The 18,532-nt window shown below is 34.2% G+C and overlaps 1 protein-coding gene and 1 long non-coding RNA gene across 2 annotated transcripts; one reads left to right on the forward strand and one right to left on the reverse strand.

Annotated features, from left to right (window-relative positions):
- The first annotated feature begins 607 nt into the window (after positions 1 to 607).
- On the forward strand, positions 608 to 17,809 carry LOC120174586. The gene is made up of 3 exons (XR_005521186.1): positions 608 to 620; positions 5,534 to 5,535; positions 16,783 to 17,809. It is a non-coding gene; the product is annotated as an uncharacterized LOC120174586 (long non-coding RNA).
- Positions 6,227 to 7,567, reverse strand: LOC120174582 (probable O-methyltransferase 3). Its single transcript, XM_039181382.1, has 2 exons — positions 6,754 to 7,567; positions 6,227 to 6,653 (listed from the first exon to the last, which is right to left on the reverse strand). Exons 1-2 carry the CDS (start codon positions 7,531 to 7,533, stop codon positions 6,327 to 6,329), a joined length of 1,107 nt encoding a protein of 368 aa, XP_039037313.1. The 5' UTR covers positions 7,534 to 7,567; the 3' UTR covers positions 6,227 to 6,326.
- Positions 17,810 to 18,532: the final 723 nt, after the last annotated feature.

Below are 18,532 nucleotides of genomic sequence, written 5' to 3' on the forward strand. Positions count from 1 at the left end.
AAGTGGATGACAAGTCAAATTTGTCTTCCAATATGAGTAATGAACTCTATACCAAGATTTCATTCAAGAACTCAAAATCTTTAATCTCTCATATATCTTTCATCTTGTTGTTTTAGAACAAATTAAACTTTCCTTAAGCTTAATTATCATCTAGTGATCATAACCCAACCTTTAAATCAACCAATAATCAAGAAATCACAAACTTACCTTTGAGCTTGGAGATACGGGAGGAAGAAGAAGAATAAGAGAGTTTCCCAGATAACTCTTTCTTTTCCCCCACGTGTTTCATTCTTATAAAAGGGGAAAAATATCTTTCTTATAAAATGACCAATTTACCCTTTAATTCATTCAATAATTACCAAACAACCTTCAACTATATTTCCAATAAGTCACTAAACTATTAAACTATTTTACTTTTATCACCAAATTTCAAAAATTCTAATTTTAGTCAATGACTCGGATTTTGATATGTTACAAATCTCCCCTCTTTTAAAGAAAATTCGTCCTAGAATTTTCACTGAACATATTAATAAGAATATATCTTTTAATATTCTCGTGCTGATGTTTCCACTTTATTCCTTACACAATTGCAACTATTGATTTGCCTTCAATTGTTCCAAGTAACTCAATCCATTTCGATCTTTTCTCTTATTTGCTTATACACCTACTTTTGACCGTTGAAAATCAATATCCAACCAATGACTTACTTTTACCTCCATTCTCATCACTTTATATCATAAATCAATCTATTTCTTCATTAATCTCTAATTACCTTATAACCATAACTCAAACTCTTATTCCATCATCATTTAACCACAGCACAACCTTAACTCTTCTTCAAATTTGATTAAATATACATTTTACAGAATCAAACAATCTTTTCATAACACCGTCTACCATTTCCTTACTTTCATATCCACTTATAATTCACACTTTACACCATTTTCATTTAATTTCTCTATCTATTACTCCTTTCTTCCAATAAAACATACCCCACCATCAAACCATTCATATAATATACATTCTTCCCAATAAGAAAAATAATTCGTCCTCTATTTCCTTAACTTATCAAACCTTCATTCTCACTTATCCATAATACAATTTCCTTGGTTTGCATTCAAACATTCCATTTACCTTTGTCTTATAAACTGATTACTGATGCACATATTTTCCAATTTTCCCAACATAATAGTATCCATCACTTATTCTTTTAATATTCCCTTAATAACACCCATTCCTTCTACCTTATCTTGTCACTGAAGTAAAGAAACTACTTTATTTCAGAACGATAAAGATCTTCTAATTCTACAATTTCCAATCTTACTTCAAATCATTTGAATAGTAATTCCATTAATTTAACAAGGAATTCCATTCTCTAAATTCTAATGGAACATTCTCAATACATCTTATTTATCCCAACACTGTACCCTAATAAATTTGTCCCTTCCACATCACTATAAATAACTTCTAATTGAATTCTCAATTCTCACATCAATTTACTACTAATATATATATATACAAGTCCAGATCAATCAATATCATAACATATCTATTACATAATAAAAAGTACCTGTTATAATCTCTGGATCATTAAAATCTTCATTAGTATTCATATTATACACTCGAGTAGTGGAGCGTATTTCCTGTTGAGTAAAGGATTCAGGTTGACTTCTACCTCTTCCTCTATCTCTTCTCCTCTGAGACATCGAAGAAGATCGCTCCGACTGTACTGGTTCTCCTGTCCCCAATGGACAATCTCTCATGAAATGTCCCACTTCACCAAATCGGAAACAAGCTCCAGTAACTAACCTACACGTTCCGCTATGACTTCTTCCACAAATTTCACATTGTCTAATTTGACTCTGCTGTGCTCGTCCATCACCAGACCCTACAGATTGAGTCTGTCTAGCTCTCCTCTGATTTGATTCCCTTGCAACGGATGCTATCGGCTCTGATTGTGCTTGAGATCGGAAATCAAAATCTCTACTTTTCTTAGGTGGTGCAAAACTTGATGAAGCCTCAGTTCTTTTAGATAGTTGGGTTCTTTGATTCCCAAACCTTTCATTTTGAGCTCTCTCTAAGGCTTTAGCACGATTTACTACCTCTTGAAACGAGGATAAGTTCAACACTATCAACATCTCTTTTAAACTTGGGCGTAAGCCCTCAACAAACCACTCGCAAGACTCTTTCTCTGTAGGCACTAACTCTGCTGCAAAGCGACTTAATTTATTAAATTCGCACTCATACTCATATACAGTGCGGTCCAATTGCTTCAAGTTCAAAAATTCTTGTTTCATTTGCCTGATAAACTGGTCTCCTATATATTTGTTTTTGAACTCTTTTAAGAACAAGGACCAGGTCACTTCATCACTTGTCATTCTCAGAGTGACGTTTGTCCACCAGACTCTCGCTTGCCCACAAAGCAAGGAGATCACTCCATCTAACTTCTCTACATTAGAACAGTGGAGACCATCTAACATAATTTTTACATCATTAAGCCAAAGGTCTGCAACAACAGGACATTCCTCAGCTTCACCTTTAAACTCTGGAGCTCCTAAACCCTTCAACTCCTTTGCAACATTCATTCTCGGAGTTGAAGTAGCAGAAGGTTGGAAACGTGTCAATACCGCATCTAATGTTCTAAAAAACACATCTTAATCAGTTACAGGCACTCCAGAAGGTGTCTGTTCTTCACCTTGCCTGGCCAGGGCAGGTGAATTACTACTTTCAACGGGCCTATCATCTCCCGCTTCACTTCTAGAGCTACCATGTCCGGACATCTATAAGAATATAACCATATCATTCTATTAGCAAAACAACATACTTACTATTATATCAGATCAGAAGTTTTCACTATTTTGTTGGCATGAATACTTTATAAGACACTCTAGACTCCGATTTATGCTGAGAATCGACTAAACCGTAGCTCTGATACCATTAAATGTAACACCCTCAACCCGTACCCGACCCGGATACGAGTCCGAGGTGTCACATTGACTTTTCAAACTTTAACTATTGACGAAAAAATCAAGGAAATTTAAAACTTTCATTAAAATAACATTGTTACTTTACACAAGTTAACCAAAATAAGACAAAACTGATCAGAGCATTTGTAACAGACACTTTTCTTACATGCCAACCATATACACGACAAAAGACATACTTTAACCGTTACTTCTGATCTGATCTTCTAGCAGTGTTGCTGTTCTGTAACCCTATTTCCACTCTTCCTGATTCTTGGTACCTACGTGTAAATCACTTACACGCTAAGTCATAGGCTTAGTGAGACATATAAATATAACAATAATGCATTCAGTATGAATATGAACATGCAATATATCCATTCAATCCTGTCGTATACAATTCAATGAAAACAATAATAATATGATAGCATATCACTATAACAATGTAATTACCTTTGATAACCTTTTATAGGCCCATGTACATTTTTGATAACTCAAGGTATTCGAGTACATTGAGGTTGTGCATTATGCTATCACCACAACTCGTATGGGTCCCATTATGGGCTATGAAATTTATCCCGAAGGACCTATGACTGTATTTGTCCCGAAGGACCACTCTTTAAGAACTATATACATATTCCCGTGGATCAGATCTGTCTCAAAAGACACTGTAAATGTTCCAAATGATACATACGTCCCGAAGGACCACGTAGAACCCTCGACTCTTGGCATGTCAACTATACATATAGCTCTCATATCGTATACCATGGGCATTATTCTTATGTTTCATGTGTTCATGTGTTCATGTCATTTCTCTTGTGATCACATAGCTCATATCACTTATCATATCACATGTGCATTTGGGTCTTTTCACATATATCATTTATCAAATCATATGAACATATATACTTTATGCAAGTATTATAATAATTATCATGTATGCATGTTCATAACTATTGTGCTATGAAAATCAACATATGAATTAGACTTATCACAAGTCTTATTCCATTGTACCATGCTTCTAATGTGTACTCACCTTAGCCTTGCTTGACTCGATTCTAATCCTTCAATTGTTCCGGAACGAGATCACGTTCTAAATCTACATATTAATACATTGATACATATCAGTATACTAATTGATATATTCTAAACTATCATTCCTTAGGCTAATAAGAAATCTATTTTTATCTTTTAATGAAGGCATGCATCGATGCACTACACCATGCATCGATGCACTACACCATGCATCGATACATCCCTTGACAGGTGCATCGATGCACTATTCATGCATCAGTGCATAAATCCTATTCGATGTTTGTATTTTAAGCAGGTGCATCGATGCACTGATTGCATTCGATGTTCATTTATTTGAGAGTGCATCGATGCACATTGAAGATGCATCGATGTACACAACTCAGAATTTACATTTTAAGCACGAATTCACTCTCTTTCATTTTAATTCTTCATCTTTCACCTCCTTTAAATATTACTAACTTTCATATACATACTTAAACTCACTTCTACTCCATACTCACTTCTTTAAACTCAAAATTCTATCTTCTATATGAAATCCAAGAATCATACTAAATTTTTTACTTGTTCTAAATTCAATTCCATCACTTCATATCCCTTAATTAAGTGGATGACAAGTCAAATTTGTCTTCCAATATGAGTAATAAACTCTATACCAAGATTTCATTCAAGAACTCAAAATCTTTAATCTCTCATATATCTTTTATCTTGTTGTTTAAGAACAAATTAAACTTTCCTTAAGCTTAATTATCATCTAATGATCATAATCCAACCTTTAAATCAACCAATAATCAAGAAATCACAAACTTACCTTTGAGCTTGGAGATACGGGAGGAAGAAGAAGAAGAAGAGAGTTTCCTAGATAACTCTTTCTTTCCCCCCACGTGTTTCATTCTTATAAAAGGGGAAAAATATCTTTCTTATCAAATGACCAATTTGCCCTTTAATTCATTCAATAATTACCAAACAACCTTCAACTATATTTCCAATAAGTCACTAAACTATTAAACTATTTTACTTTTATCACCAAATTTCAAAAATTCTCATTTTAGTCACTGACTCGGATTTCGGGATGTTACATATTAACTCTATAACAAAATTTCATTCAAAAACTCATAATCTTTAATCTCTTCTAATTCCATCATCTTTTGATTTTAAGATAACTTAAGCTTTCCTTAAGCTTAGTTATCATCTAATAATCATAAACTAATCTTAAATTTAACAAGAAACTCACCTTTGTTTTGGGTTCCCACGCATGAAGGAAGAAGAAGAGAAAGAGAACTCTGGAAGCTTGTAGATTTCTCTTCCCTTCAACGTGGTTAATATATAACCTTTCTTTAATTTAATTATTTCCCTTACAAAAGACCCTTTTGCCCTTCACTTCATCTAATAATTACTTATCTTTTTCAGGTAATATTTCCAAATAAATCATTGAACTATTCCATTCTTCTACTTTGGTCACCAAGTTCTGAAATTTTACAATTTAGTCACTAACCCATAGATTGGGATGTTACAAGTTTCATTTTGGAATGAGTAAGTGGTAGAAAGGGAAAAAATTTCCTTCGATTGTGTTTTTTATATTAGTTTAATTGTCATCTTTAATTTAACTTAGGATTAGAGACTCCAATGGGAGGGTGCTGCTAGTTCGTCTTGTTGGTTAAATTTGAGGATTGAAGTCTTAGAGATCTTAGATTACAGGGGTTAGTGTGTTGGTTGCTTTCTAAGTTTTATCTACCCATTCGTGGTGGGGCTTTGAATGGAAGATCCTGTTTGCTTCAGGGAATCTATGTATGGTTTTTCAGTTCAAATCTCTGATAAGCTGTGATGCGGTGGTTTTGATCAATAGCATCAGCTCTTCGAGCGTTTGGTTGGCTTGAATTATTTGGATGTTCCAATGGTGAAATCATATTTAACTTGTAGCGTTTGTTGGAAAGTTCTTGTTCGGTCATTAAGTTCGAATTTTTAAAGTGTAAGCTTGACTTGGGGTGGAGAAGTTGTTGAACTGGTTGGTTATTTATGTTTTTGTCCCACAAGGTTTTGAAGACTGAGTTACTGGGCGAGTGAGTATTAAAATTATTACTCTCAAAGTATTACAATAAGTCATATTATTCTTGAAAGAATTGAAGGGTTATAACTAAGGATTTCAATTATACCCAATTCAACGGGATTTATTAATTACAATATTCATTCAAACATAACACATTGTGTAATTACACACAGATACACTTAAATTCAAATATCATATTATTTTCGATACACAATCATATTTATTTGATAAGCAGAAGTGGACGTAGGGAAATTAAATAAAAACTACATGAACAACTTTTTTAATTAAGGGTAAACTTCAACGAGAGATCTTAAACCCAGTATAGGAGTAATTTTATAGTCGCTGAAACCCGCCGCAGAAAATAGCTTAGACCATTCTTCTTCCCGCCTCTCTCTACCTGTCTGCAGCACCATCATCAACATGTCGAAGAAAAGCTGCGTTTCGATCGATCTCGAGGTTTCATCATTCGCTTTATCATTTTCCATCAATACCATGTCTATTATAATCACCTTCTTTTTTATCATCACTCCTTTGGCTTGATTTGAAATGGCCTCTTTACATCGCTTCAAAATCTTCAAGCATTCATCATCATTCCAGTCGTGTAATATCCACTATTTAATCACTCGGAAGCATACATCAAAAGCATTAGTGTTAATTTAAAACAATTAGAAAAACGTTAAAAATAGATAATTAATTAAAAATAGTAAAAACCTTCAGTAAAACTGCATCTGCAACTGGAACATCATCAAACATATCGCCTCCAACATATTTCAAGTTCCCGCTATCTTGTAGGCCAGCGACAACATGAGGAAGATCAAAAACAGTGCACTCCAAGTTTGGAAATGCATCAGAAATGGCCTTTCCCAGTGTTCCTGTGCCCCCTCCAACGTCCACCAACGAATTCAATCCCTCAAATGAGCCCTTACACTTGTCAATCAAAACGCTACTAACAAATCGAGCATCGCTAGCCATGCCTTCATTGAAAGAATTACCAAGCTTTGGGTCATGACCACCATATTCCCACAATGTCATCCCATGAGCTGTATCAAATGGGGTACAATCATTATTTTGGAACCAGATGCCTAGAAAATCCCAAGGCTTTGTTAAAACTGGATCCAACATAGCTTTCAGAAAAGGTGTAACGCTTAAGGGATCATCCTTAAGCAAGAGACGAGAAGCATTGGTAAGAACATAACCATCTTCTTGGGAGTCATCGCTAAGCTTTTGTTGTGCAAAGAAGCCCGAATGAACTAAAATACGCATGAGCCGGTAGATGTTGCATGCCTTGGTAGGGTTGAGCGTTGGTAGTGCAGCGACCAACTCGGTAACAGTCATGGGCTTGCCATGGTTTTGAATGATATCTGGGATACCTAATTCAACAGCACATTTTAAGGACATGGGATTTATGAAGTTAAAAATGTGATTCCACACATGAGCATGAGCTTGAAGTAGCTCATTCACATTTTCTCCATTAACATTGACCTTATCCATACTTTCTAAGGTCTTTCTGTTTTGCTATGGAACCATAGGCTAAAAATAAGATACATGGACGAGGAAGGTTCCCGTATATATGGGAGCTGCCGTCTTAAAATAATTTAGGGTAAACGACACTACACACCATTTAATTTCAGGTATTGTCTCATTTATACTATTAAACTTTTAATTTTTTCAATTATAACACTAAATTTCCGTTTTAACTTCAATTATGGCACTCGGTGTTAAATTTTAACTGCACAATAACATAGATAGATCTTTCTATCACTATGATGACGTGTACAAAATAACATTGTTTTGACAACGACTATTGATGCCCAAAATGACGTCGTTTTAGGCAATGAACTTTAGGTATGTATCAATTTTGTCACAACTTTTAAACAGTTTACTTATGACATTGTACTTTCCAACTGTCATTAACAACCGTTTGTCTTTCGCATAAAGGTTGTTACCAAAACGTTCGTATTTCACTCATCTTTCTTCTCTTAGGATTGATTTTTCATAAAACTCACTCAAATTCGGAAAAAAAATCAATTTAAAAGTTTGACGTGCTAATACATTGATCTCTTCCGATGATCGACCGATGAGGCTAGTTTTGATGTATGTTGTTCACCTTCTTGAAATAATGCTTCTCACCGTTCGAATTTTTGAACAAACACCCTAAATTCATAAAATCTAATAAAGTCCCAAAACCTCTAAAAATAGTACTTTTTTAATTTCGTCGATTTTGAGCGGATTTTATGAAAAAGCAGCCCTCGGAGTAGAAAGAGGATTAAAATACAAACGTTTTGATATCAAACTTGTCATGACAGACGATCGGTGACAGGCAATGATTGGTAGCTGATGATGGTCATAAAAATGTAGTGATAAAAATAGAACTGATTAAAAGTTTAGTAGCAAAATCAATACACGCCTAAAGTTCAATTTCTAAAATGATACCGTTTTAAGTATCAATAACCGCACAAAAAAACAATATCATTTTGTTCATGTCATCACGTTGTTTGAATTTTAATGAGCCTAGTGACATAAATAAAGTTAAAAATAAAATTCAATACTAGTATTGAAAAAAATAAAATTTCAATAGTATAAATGAATAAAAGATACTTCATCTAAAATACAGTGATGGCTGGTATAGTTTATCTAGGCTGAATTAACTAATATTTGCTTTCATCGTATGAAACACGTTGCTTTCGGGGCCATGCTCCTTTAATAAATCCAACTCTATCATTAAGAAATGAAAAAGACACAAAACCTAATACTGTCTCCTATTAATTGCTTCAAGTATCAATAGTCCACTGTACACCTTTCCTTTCAACTTAAATTAATAAAAATGTAGTGATAAAAATAGAACTAATTAAAAGTTTAGTAATAAAATCAATACACACCTAAAGTTTAATTTTTAAAATGATACCGTTTTAAGTATTAATAACCGCATAAAAAAACAATATCATTTTGTTCATGTCATCACGTTGTTTGAATTTTAATGAGCCTAGTGACATAAATAAAGTTAAAAATAAAATTCAATACTAGTATTGAAAAAAATAAAATTCAATACTAGTATTGAAAAAAATAAAATTTCAATAGTATAAATGAATAAAAGATACTTCATCTAAAATACAGTGATGGCTGGTATAGTTTATCTAGGCTGAATTAATTAATATTTGCTTTCATCGTATGAAACACGTTGCTTTCGGGCCCATGCTCCTTTAATAAATCCAACTCTATCATTAAGAAATGAAAAAGACACAAAACCTAACACTGTTTCCTATTAATTGCTTCAAGTATCAATAGTCCACTGTACACCTTTCCTTTCAACTTAAATTATTTCTTGTGTGGCCCAATTTGTTAGGTACAGTTCTCTAAGCCTGGACATGATTTTTTATTATTAAATTTATTATTGTCATAATTTGTATACTTTTTGTTATTATTAATTATTCTAAATATTCATAATTAATTATTATTGTGAGAATAATAATAAAGTAAGATTAGTATGAAGTTTGATAGATATTCATGAGATGAATATGTGAATGATATTCAAATCAAATTCATATGTATTTGTTGAGAACAAATATTGGATCGGCTCGTTTTGAGATTAAGACATGAATCAATGTCATATATTAATTTTCAACAATTATGCCATTAAATTATTAAACATGAAATTACTACAATTTTAAACAGGAGGATTATTATGTTTCGACATAATCAAACATTGTCTTTAGTTGGACAATTATAAAGGAACATGATGGGAATCATGTAGTGAGATGTGAGTGGTTAAGATGAAATTTATCCCTTTTTTCATAAGAGAGATAACTCAAGGCCCCTCGATGATTGATTCTAAGAAATGCATGGTCGTACTCAATTGAGTTGATGAAGATCAATGTCATTAGTTTAGTCAATCCAATTGGACATCGAGAAACTGAAGATAGAACAATATAAGATTGACATTTTTTCATCCTTATATACTATAAAGATATCCTGAGATAAAAGGATTATAATATGAACTATATTAAGGTTGTCTCGGATCATGAAGCATTTTCATTTTACCTGGGTAGTCATAATGTCTTGCTAGAGGTTGATTAAGACTTGTAGGATCAACATGTGATTTTATCTACTGCCAAAGTTAATTGAACTTATAAGGTCGCACATTAAGAATGAATAAGAATGCTTAATTATCTCTCTGGATAATAATTTATGATATTGTTATTATTTTAAATTATATTGTAAAGAATTATTTTATCCAGATTTAATTTATAGAAGTTAAATAATAATAATAATAATAAATACCATATTATTAAGATTTTGTTGAATCTGAATTCTTTATTAGATAAGAAATCTATTTTAATTTGTTGTTTATTTTTAAAAAGTTTTAAATAAATAATAATTAAATTATTATTTAATTTAAAAAGAGTTTTAAATTAATAAAAGTTAAATCAATTTAAAAAAATCGACTTAACAAAACCCTAATAATGTCATATTTGCGTCTAATTTATACCTGGGGTTTAGTTTAATAACCTTTTTTCCAACTTTCCAAAGCCAAAAACAACAAAAATATTGTTTTGAGAAAATAAAGGGGAGCTAACATTTTGATAACTGTTATTCATTCGTTTGTAGAGGGTGGTGTCTTTAGAAAGACAATTAATATGATATACATGAAATCAAAATTTTATTTAAAAAATAATTTTTCTCATCATTAAGAAAAATGCTCTTTTTCATCTCTAGCCTTCTCCGTCATGTTCTTCATTTCACATAATATGATGGTTGTCCTTTGTGCCGAGCGTCACATATAAGCATTGATTGTGGCTTATCAACGATAGAGAATCGAAAGATCGTACCTTTTTAATCTTTCTTTCGCCATAAAAATGGATCTTGTAATGACTTGAATTTTGAGTCAATATTTGAGCATTGACTCGAACCATGAATGGATCTATTAGTAAGTGTGATTATATTTCTTTGATAAAATATGGGATTGAATGAGTGAGAATTGGGCTTAATTGATCATAAAAAGAGGTTCTTTAAGTTCAGAATAAAAGGACTAGAGATGCAAGCTACCCATTATTGAAAAATATGCTGAAATCTCAATAATTTCCTCTTTTTCCTCTAATAATTAGGAAATTGCGACCATCATTTTCGGTATATTAAGTCTCTTCACATCACTGATTGCGATCCAAATATAAAGAATCCAAATGTTACCACCACCACCACCAATAATAATTTATATAAAAATTAAAGACTATTGTAATAACCAATCACATCACGGGATTTATTAATTACAATATTCATTCAAACATAACATACTGTGTAATTACACCCAAATACACTTAGTAAATTATGCCTTGGGTGTGTTGGAAGCATAGATGGGCTCACGATAATATATAACTCGAATTTTTTATTGATACGAAACAAAATATGTTACAATGACACTACTTCAATATTACAATACTGCAATACTAGCTGCGGCTAGTTTACAAACTCACCAATATAGCTTTGCTAAGATTTTTCAAATCTCTCAAATATTTTTCTTTTCACTCGTATACTCTCTTTTCCTCACTTCTCACTCGTGTTTTTCTTTCACTCACTCTTATTTTTTTCTTCACTTCTCTACATGCTTGCTTTGCTCACATATATATTACATGTAATAAACCGACTTAAATTGCTAGATATTTTCATGCCAAGTTGTCTTCCATAATTTTTTATTGTTTTATTTGCTAACAAAAGTTGGCATGTTTCAAGTGCTTCCAAACTTTATGTTTTGCCGAGATATTCTAGTGGTATAATGCACTGTCACATTGCTTTGTTTCTACATTATTCTATCATAATTGAGTTTGATATCCAACACTCCCCCTCAAACTTGATTTTCCATTCCTAGCTTTTCTTTGAGTCGGTTGAATATATATGCTCTCAATGGTTTTGTGAAAATGTCTGCTATTTGATCTTCAGTTCTACAGTAAATTAGCTCCACGTTTTTGTTCTTCACATGCTCTTGTATAAAATGATAATTTGTATCAATATGCTTGCTTCGGCTATGGGAGACTGGATTCTTGGCAAGAGAAATTGTAGATTTGTTGTCGACATAGATTGTAATTGGTTCTTCTTGTATCAAATTTAGCTCGTGCAAAATATTCTTTAACCATATTGCTTGACAAGTGCACGTTGTTGCGGCTATGTATTCTGCTTCACATGTTGAAAGAGCTACCGTTTGTTGCTTCTTTGATGACCATGAAAATGCTGCAGAGCCGATATGAAATAGATATCCAGTTGTGCTTTTCCGATCGTCTAAGTCTCCCCCATAATCACTATCAGAATAACCAACCAGCTTCGAATTTTCTGATCGCGTGTAGAATAAGCCATGACCTGTTGTACCTTTGACATATCTGAGAATTCTTTTTGCTGCAATCCAATGATCTTGTTTCGGATTCTCCATGAATCTGCTTACCAATCCCACAACGTATGTTATGTCTGGTCGTATGATAGTCAGATACCTTAGACTTCCAACGATGCTTTTAAACAACGTCAGATTCACTTGCTCTCTTGTTGAATTCATACTTAATTTGACTCCTGGTTCTGCTGGAGTGGCTACCGACTTGCAATCTTCCATTCTGAATTTTCTTAAAATTTTGTATGCATACTTCTTTTGTGATATAAATATTCCTTCTTGCATTTGCTTCACTTCAACTCCAAGAAAGTATGACATTTCTCCAATATCTGTCATTTCAAATTCTTTAGTCATAGCTTTCTTAAAATCATTGAACATACCTGGATTATTTCCTGTGAAAATCATGTCGTCCACATATAAGCACACGATCATGATATCACCGTCTTCATTTTTCTTTGTGTATAAAGCATGCTCGTAAGGATTCTTCATGAACCCATTTCTTTGGAAATATTAATCAATTCTCGTGTTCCATGCTCTCGGGGCTTGCTTCAGACCATATAGAGCTTTCTTCAATCGATAAACTTTGTCTTCATGTCCCCTTTTAATGTATCCAAGTGGTTGCTCAATATAAACTTCTTCTTCTAGGTAGCCATTTAGAAATGCCGACTTCACATCCATTTGATAAATTTTTCATCCTTTTTGTGTTGCGACTGCTGTGAGAAGTCTGATGTCTCGATCCTTGCTACTGGAGCAAATACTTCATCATAGTCTATTCCTTGTCTTTACTTATAGCCTTTGACAACTAGCCTCGCTTTGTGCTTCTCGACCTTTCCTTCTTTATTGGTCTTTGTCTTGTAAATCCATTTTACTCCAATTGGGTTATGGCCTTCTGGCTGTCTTGTTAGCTCCCATGTATCATTTCTTTCTATTGATGCAATTTCTTCATCCATTGCATTCCTCCATTTGTCATCTTCAACCGCTTCTTCGTATGTTATTGGATCACTGTTCACAAGTAAGCAAAAAAGTGAAACATTATTTAGCTCATAATCGTTGTACCTTTCTGGAATTCTTCTCTCTCTTGTGGATCTTCGAAGTTCTGTGGGAGGTGCTTCAGGATCTTCTATTATGTTGATGGCATCCCTGCTGCTGCTTGAGGATGATGGTACGTTTTGTTGAAGACCTTGATCATCAGCTTGTTCATCTTGATTGATAAGATCTTCATCTTTAAAAAATAGTCCTTCAACTTTCTTTTCCTCTTTGCTCCATCTCCAATAGTCTGCTTCATCGAACTCGACATCTCTTGAAATTATTACCTTCTTGGTAAGAGGATTATATAATCTGTAAGCTTTGCTTCTTTCATCATAACCAATGAAAATACATTTTTCTCTTCTGTCATCAAGCTTCTTTCTGGTCTGTTCAGGAACATGGGCATATGCGATGCATCCAAAAATCTTGAGGTGTCCAACTCCTGGTTTCTGTCCACTCCATGCTTCGTTTGGCGTCATATACTTCACGCTTTTTGTTGTACATCGGTTCAATAGGTAAACTGCACATCGAACTGCTTCAGCCCATAAATTTCTCGGTAGTTGCTTGCCTTTTATCATGCTTTTCGCCATATCCAGGATTGTGCGGTTCTTTCTTTCTGCAACTCCATTTTGTTGTGGCGTGTATTTGGCTGTCAGCTGATGGATGATGCCATACTCTTTGCAGAATTCTTCAAATAACTTTGATGTATATTCGCCTCCTCTATCTGATCTGAGTATCTTCAAATATTGACCGCTTTGTTTTTCCGTCATTGCTTTGAATTCTTTCAATTTTTCCAGAGCTTCTAATTTTTCTTTCAAGATGTAAATCCAACATTTTCTACTAAAATCATTAATGAAAGTTAGGTAGTACATGTTACCACCAAGCGATGGTATGCCAAAAGGACCAGCTATATCTGTGTGTACTATCTACAACAGTCTTCGGGCACACCAGGATCTACCAACTTCAAAGCTTTGTCTATGTTGTTTTCCTTTGATGCAAGCCTCACATAATTGATTTGGAGGGTTGATCTCTGGTAGTCCTTTCACCATGTTTGTTTTTTATAACAGCTTCAAACCAGAAAATCCAAGATGTCCATATCTTAGATGCCACAGCCATAAATCATCTTTGATCGCGGTCTTCATGCACTTAACTTCTCCCGACTCGATATCAATTGTAAAGAGACAATTTCGAGTCATATCAGCTTGGGCTATCAATTCTCCTTCTTTATTTTTGATGGCAAGCGAGCGATTCTTCATCTGCACTTCGTATCCTTTTTCCAGGAGTTGACCAAGACTGATAATATTGCTTTTCAAAGCAGGTACATAATAAACATCTGAAATATATTTCTTTTCTCCATTTCTCTAAGTAATCATGACTTCGCCTTTTCCTTTTATTTCTGCGTGCGAGTCATTGCGAGTCATCTCCAAACATTACTCGCCCATGGACTGTTTCATCTAATTTCACAAACAGTTCCCTTTGACCACACATATGGTTACTGGCACAATTATCAAGATACCAAATATTTTTCTTGAATTCTTCATTTCCTTTATAAGTGAGGAATACATGACATTTTTCAATTTTTTCTTCTTCAGCTGCTGCTACGTTATTTCTTTCTTCTTGTTTAGGAGCAAATCTACAGTCATAACTGTAATGACCATACTTATTGCAATTATAACATTGTACCTGGAATTTATTTCCTTGCTGATATCTGCCTCGTCCTCGGCCTCTGAATCCTCGTCCACGTCCTGATATTGGATTGTTTCCACTTATTTAATTGATGTCATATAATCGACCACCACGTCCATGAGTTCCTTGTCCTCCTCTATATCTTCCACGATAATCGCCACGATTTCCTCGACCTCGTGTGTAGCTGTTGCTAGCTTCTCCTTCGTTGACATTCATCTTGCTTTGTAGAGCTTGCTCCAGATTTTCAGAATCTTCATTTTGTTTCATTTTCTGCTCATGGGCTTGAAGTGAACCCACAAGCTCATCGATCGATATCTGAGATAAATCTTTCGATTCTTCGATTGCCACCACCATGTAATCAAATTTTCTTGTCAATGACCGCAAAATTTTTTCCATCACTCTAACATCGTCGAGTGATTCGCCATTTCTTTTCATTTCATTTACGACCGCTTTCACACGGCTAACATAATCATCGATGGTTTATGTATTTTTCATTTTTAACATCTCAAACTCAGCTCGGAGAGTTTGTAAGTGTACCTTCTTTACTTTTTCGACACCTTGTAGAGATTTTTGCAAAATCTCCCACGCCTGTTTTGCGGTCTTCGCATCAGAAATTTTTTCAAAGGTAGATTCGTCTACTCCTTGAAAAATAAAGAACAATGCTCTTTTATCTTTTTTCCAGGATTCCTTCAATGCTTTCTTTTCTTCATTGGCCAGGGCTGCTTCTGCTGCTGCATTTTCAAGCTCGGTGTAACCATCCTCGATGATATCCCAACAATCTTGAGAGCCTAGTAACGCCTTCATTTGAATGCTCCAATTGCCGTAATTTGTCTTTGTCAATCTCGGGATTTGAGGTTGAATCATGTTGGCCATCTTCTCCACCACGTTGAACCCGAACCAAGCTCTGAGACCACTTGTTGGAAGCGTAGATGGGCTCACGATAATTTATAACTCGAACTTTTTATTGATATGAAACAAAATATGTTACAATGACACTACCTCAATATTACAATACTGCAATACTAGCTGCGGCTAGTTTACAAACTAACCAATAAAGCTTTTCTAAGCTTTTTCAAATCTCTCAAATATTTTTCTTTTCACTCGTATACTCTCTTTTCCTCACTTCTCACTCGTGTTTTTCTTTCACTCACTCTTATTTTTTTCTTCACTTCTCTACATGCTTGCTTTGCTCACATATATATACATGTAATAAACCGACTTAAATTGCTAGATATTTTCATGCCAAGTTGCCTTCCATAATTTTTTATTGTTTTATTTGCTAAAAAAAGTTGGCATGTTTCAAGTGCTTCCAAACTTCATGTTTTGCCGACATATACTAGTGGTATAATGCGCTGCCACATTGCTTTGTTTCTACATTATTCTATCATAATTGAGTTTGATATCCAATAGGGTGATGGATGAGTCCGCATTGGTCTGATTATATTTATACCGAAGAACTGAAATACTTGAGAGTCGAGACACGTTTTTCTGTATGGGGAAATTATGAAATATGGAATAAGGTGAAAACAAATATGAGCCTGAATTCTTTGTATGTCGTTTGCTTTTGTTTCATTACTGTATGGGATGTTAGAAAATTTAGAAAATAAATAGTAAATGTGATTCCGGATACCACAGTTATTATGCTATCATTCCATTCGGAGGATAATATATATGCATGTAGCTCGAGTTAATTAAGATTCAGACCTTACTCTATAGGATCCATTAGTACTTTCGAAACCTTATGTTTTGAAGCCCTAAAATATTCTCTACAACCTATTATCTATTTACAATTTTGGAAACTAATGTTGTAAGTATTGTTTCTTTTTGTTTTCTTTTTTCCCCTCTGTATCTTTCGAGTGGAGAAGGGGTATGTGCTATGTAGGGTATTCCATAAGAACAATATAGGACCACCCAATGGAAACCGATATGCACCCTTTATTGAGTCGGAATGGGATGATGCATCAGCAGCTGTGGTTCCGGGACTAGATGCCGGGGATGATGGTGTAGCTGGAAATGATGCGATTGCTGGCAATGATGTGGCATCTGCCGAGAAGGCAGTGAATGAAAGTAACGCTGTTCAAAGGATCGGTTTTGAGCAGGTTTATGCTTTATTTTTTTCCTCAAAAAATTTCTTGAACAATGGTGAACAAGATTCTGAGATAGCCTATTGAGTTCCCAATTACCGTATTAATTATAAAAGTAAGTTTAATAGTTTGTCCAGAACTGGTCTGAACTTCCAGTAAGTTTTGAGGTAGGAGTTACCGGATTGCTCTTCCTCTTGGCGCCTTCCTAGAGATATTTGACTTCCAACTTCCCGAGCAATCCTCATGACTAGCTAGGATGGGATGCAATACTAGGTACGGTAGCCTGTGCGATAGAATTAGTCGCTTCCTTTTCTAGATTTTGGATGAGCATCCATGTGCACTCCTATGTTATAGAAACCTTTCAGTTGCGATAAACATTAGGTTGATACGGTGTGACAGACTGCAGATTATTTAGAGCACCTATATGATTGTATTAGGTAAGATATTGAAATCTCAACAGTTCTTCCTCTGCAGTTTCATTCCAATGCCTTTTTTCTTGTACGGAGAGTAATTGATTGGCTGCACTTGTTTCATGTGTGCATCATATTCTAGTTTCAAAATTCGACATAACAAATCGTTTTTTATACTTAGTTCTGCTACTAATATGTCTGTTATTTTTTATATTCCCCCCTTCTTGTACTGATGATGTATGCAACAAAATGTAGAATTCAAACCTTAAAGTGGCTTTTGGTTGACATGAATCCCTTGGAATTGGGGGGAATTGGAATCTAATTTCACCACTTTCTCATGTTTGGTTCAAGTTTTCCAAGAGAATTAGAATCCCTCGACTTCAACTTTCTATCAAATGTGGGAAAGTGAATTCCATCCAAGAATGGATGGAATTCAATTCCCTTGTTGGAGGGAAAAGGGAATTGAAATTTGATCATACTACCCTAATCAATCTTTTGGTAACTTATTCATATATTGAATAAAAATATTTTTATTATTATTTCGGGTCGGGTCGGGTTTCTAATTCATATATTCGGGTCGGGTCGAGTTCGGGTTTAGGGTGAAAAATATCCGACCCGAAAATATATATAATTTTACCTTAAATATTTAGGAATAATTACAATAATACCCCTCTATATATAATTTTTTCAATTAAGTCACTGCTTTTATTGAATAAAAATAATTTTTTTATTATTTCGGGTCGGGTCGGGTCGGATTTCTAATTCATATATTCGGGTCGGGTCGGGTAAAACTTTATTCTGTTAGGGTCGGGTTTTTTAAGTGTGATATCCGGGTCGAGTTTTTTTAAGTGTGATATTCGGGTCGGGTCGGGTCATGTTCGGGTTTAAGGTGAAAAAACCGGACCCGACCAAAAAAA

The sequence above is a fragment of the Hibiscus syriacus genome, unplaced genomic scaffold, assembly GCF_006381635.1.
Source record: "Hibiscus syriacus cultivar Baekdansim isolate YM2019G1 unplaced genomic scaffold, ASM638163v2 tig00112114_pilon, whole genome shotgun sequence".
In the NCBI taxonomy this organism is placed as follows: domain Eukaryota; kingdom Viridiplantae; phylum Streptophyta; class Magnoliopsida; order Malvales; family Malvaceae; genus Hibiscus; species Hibiscus syriacus.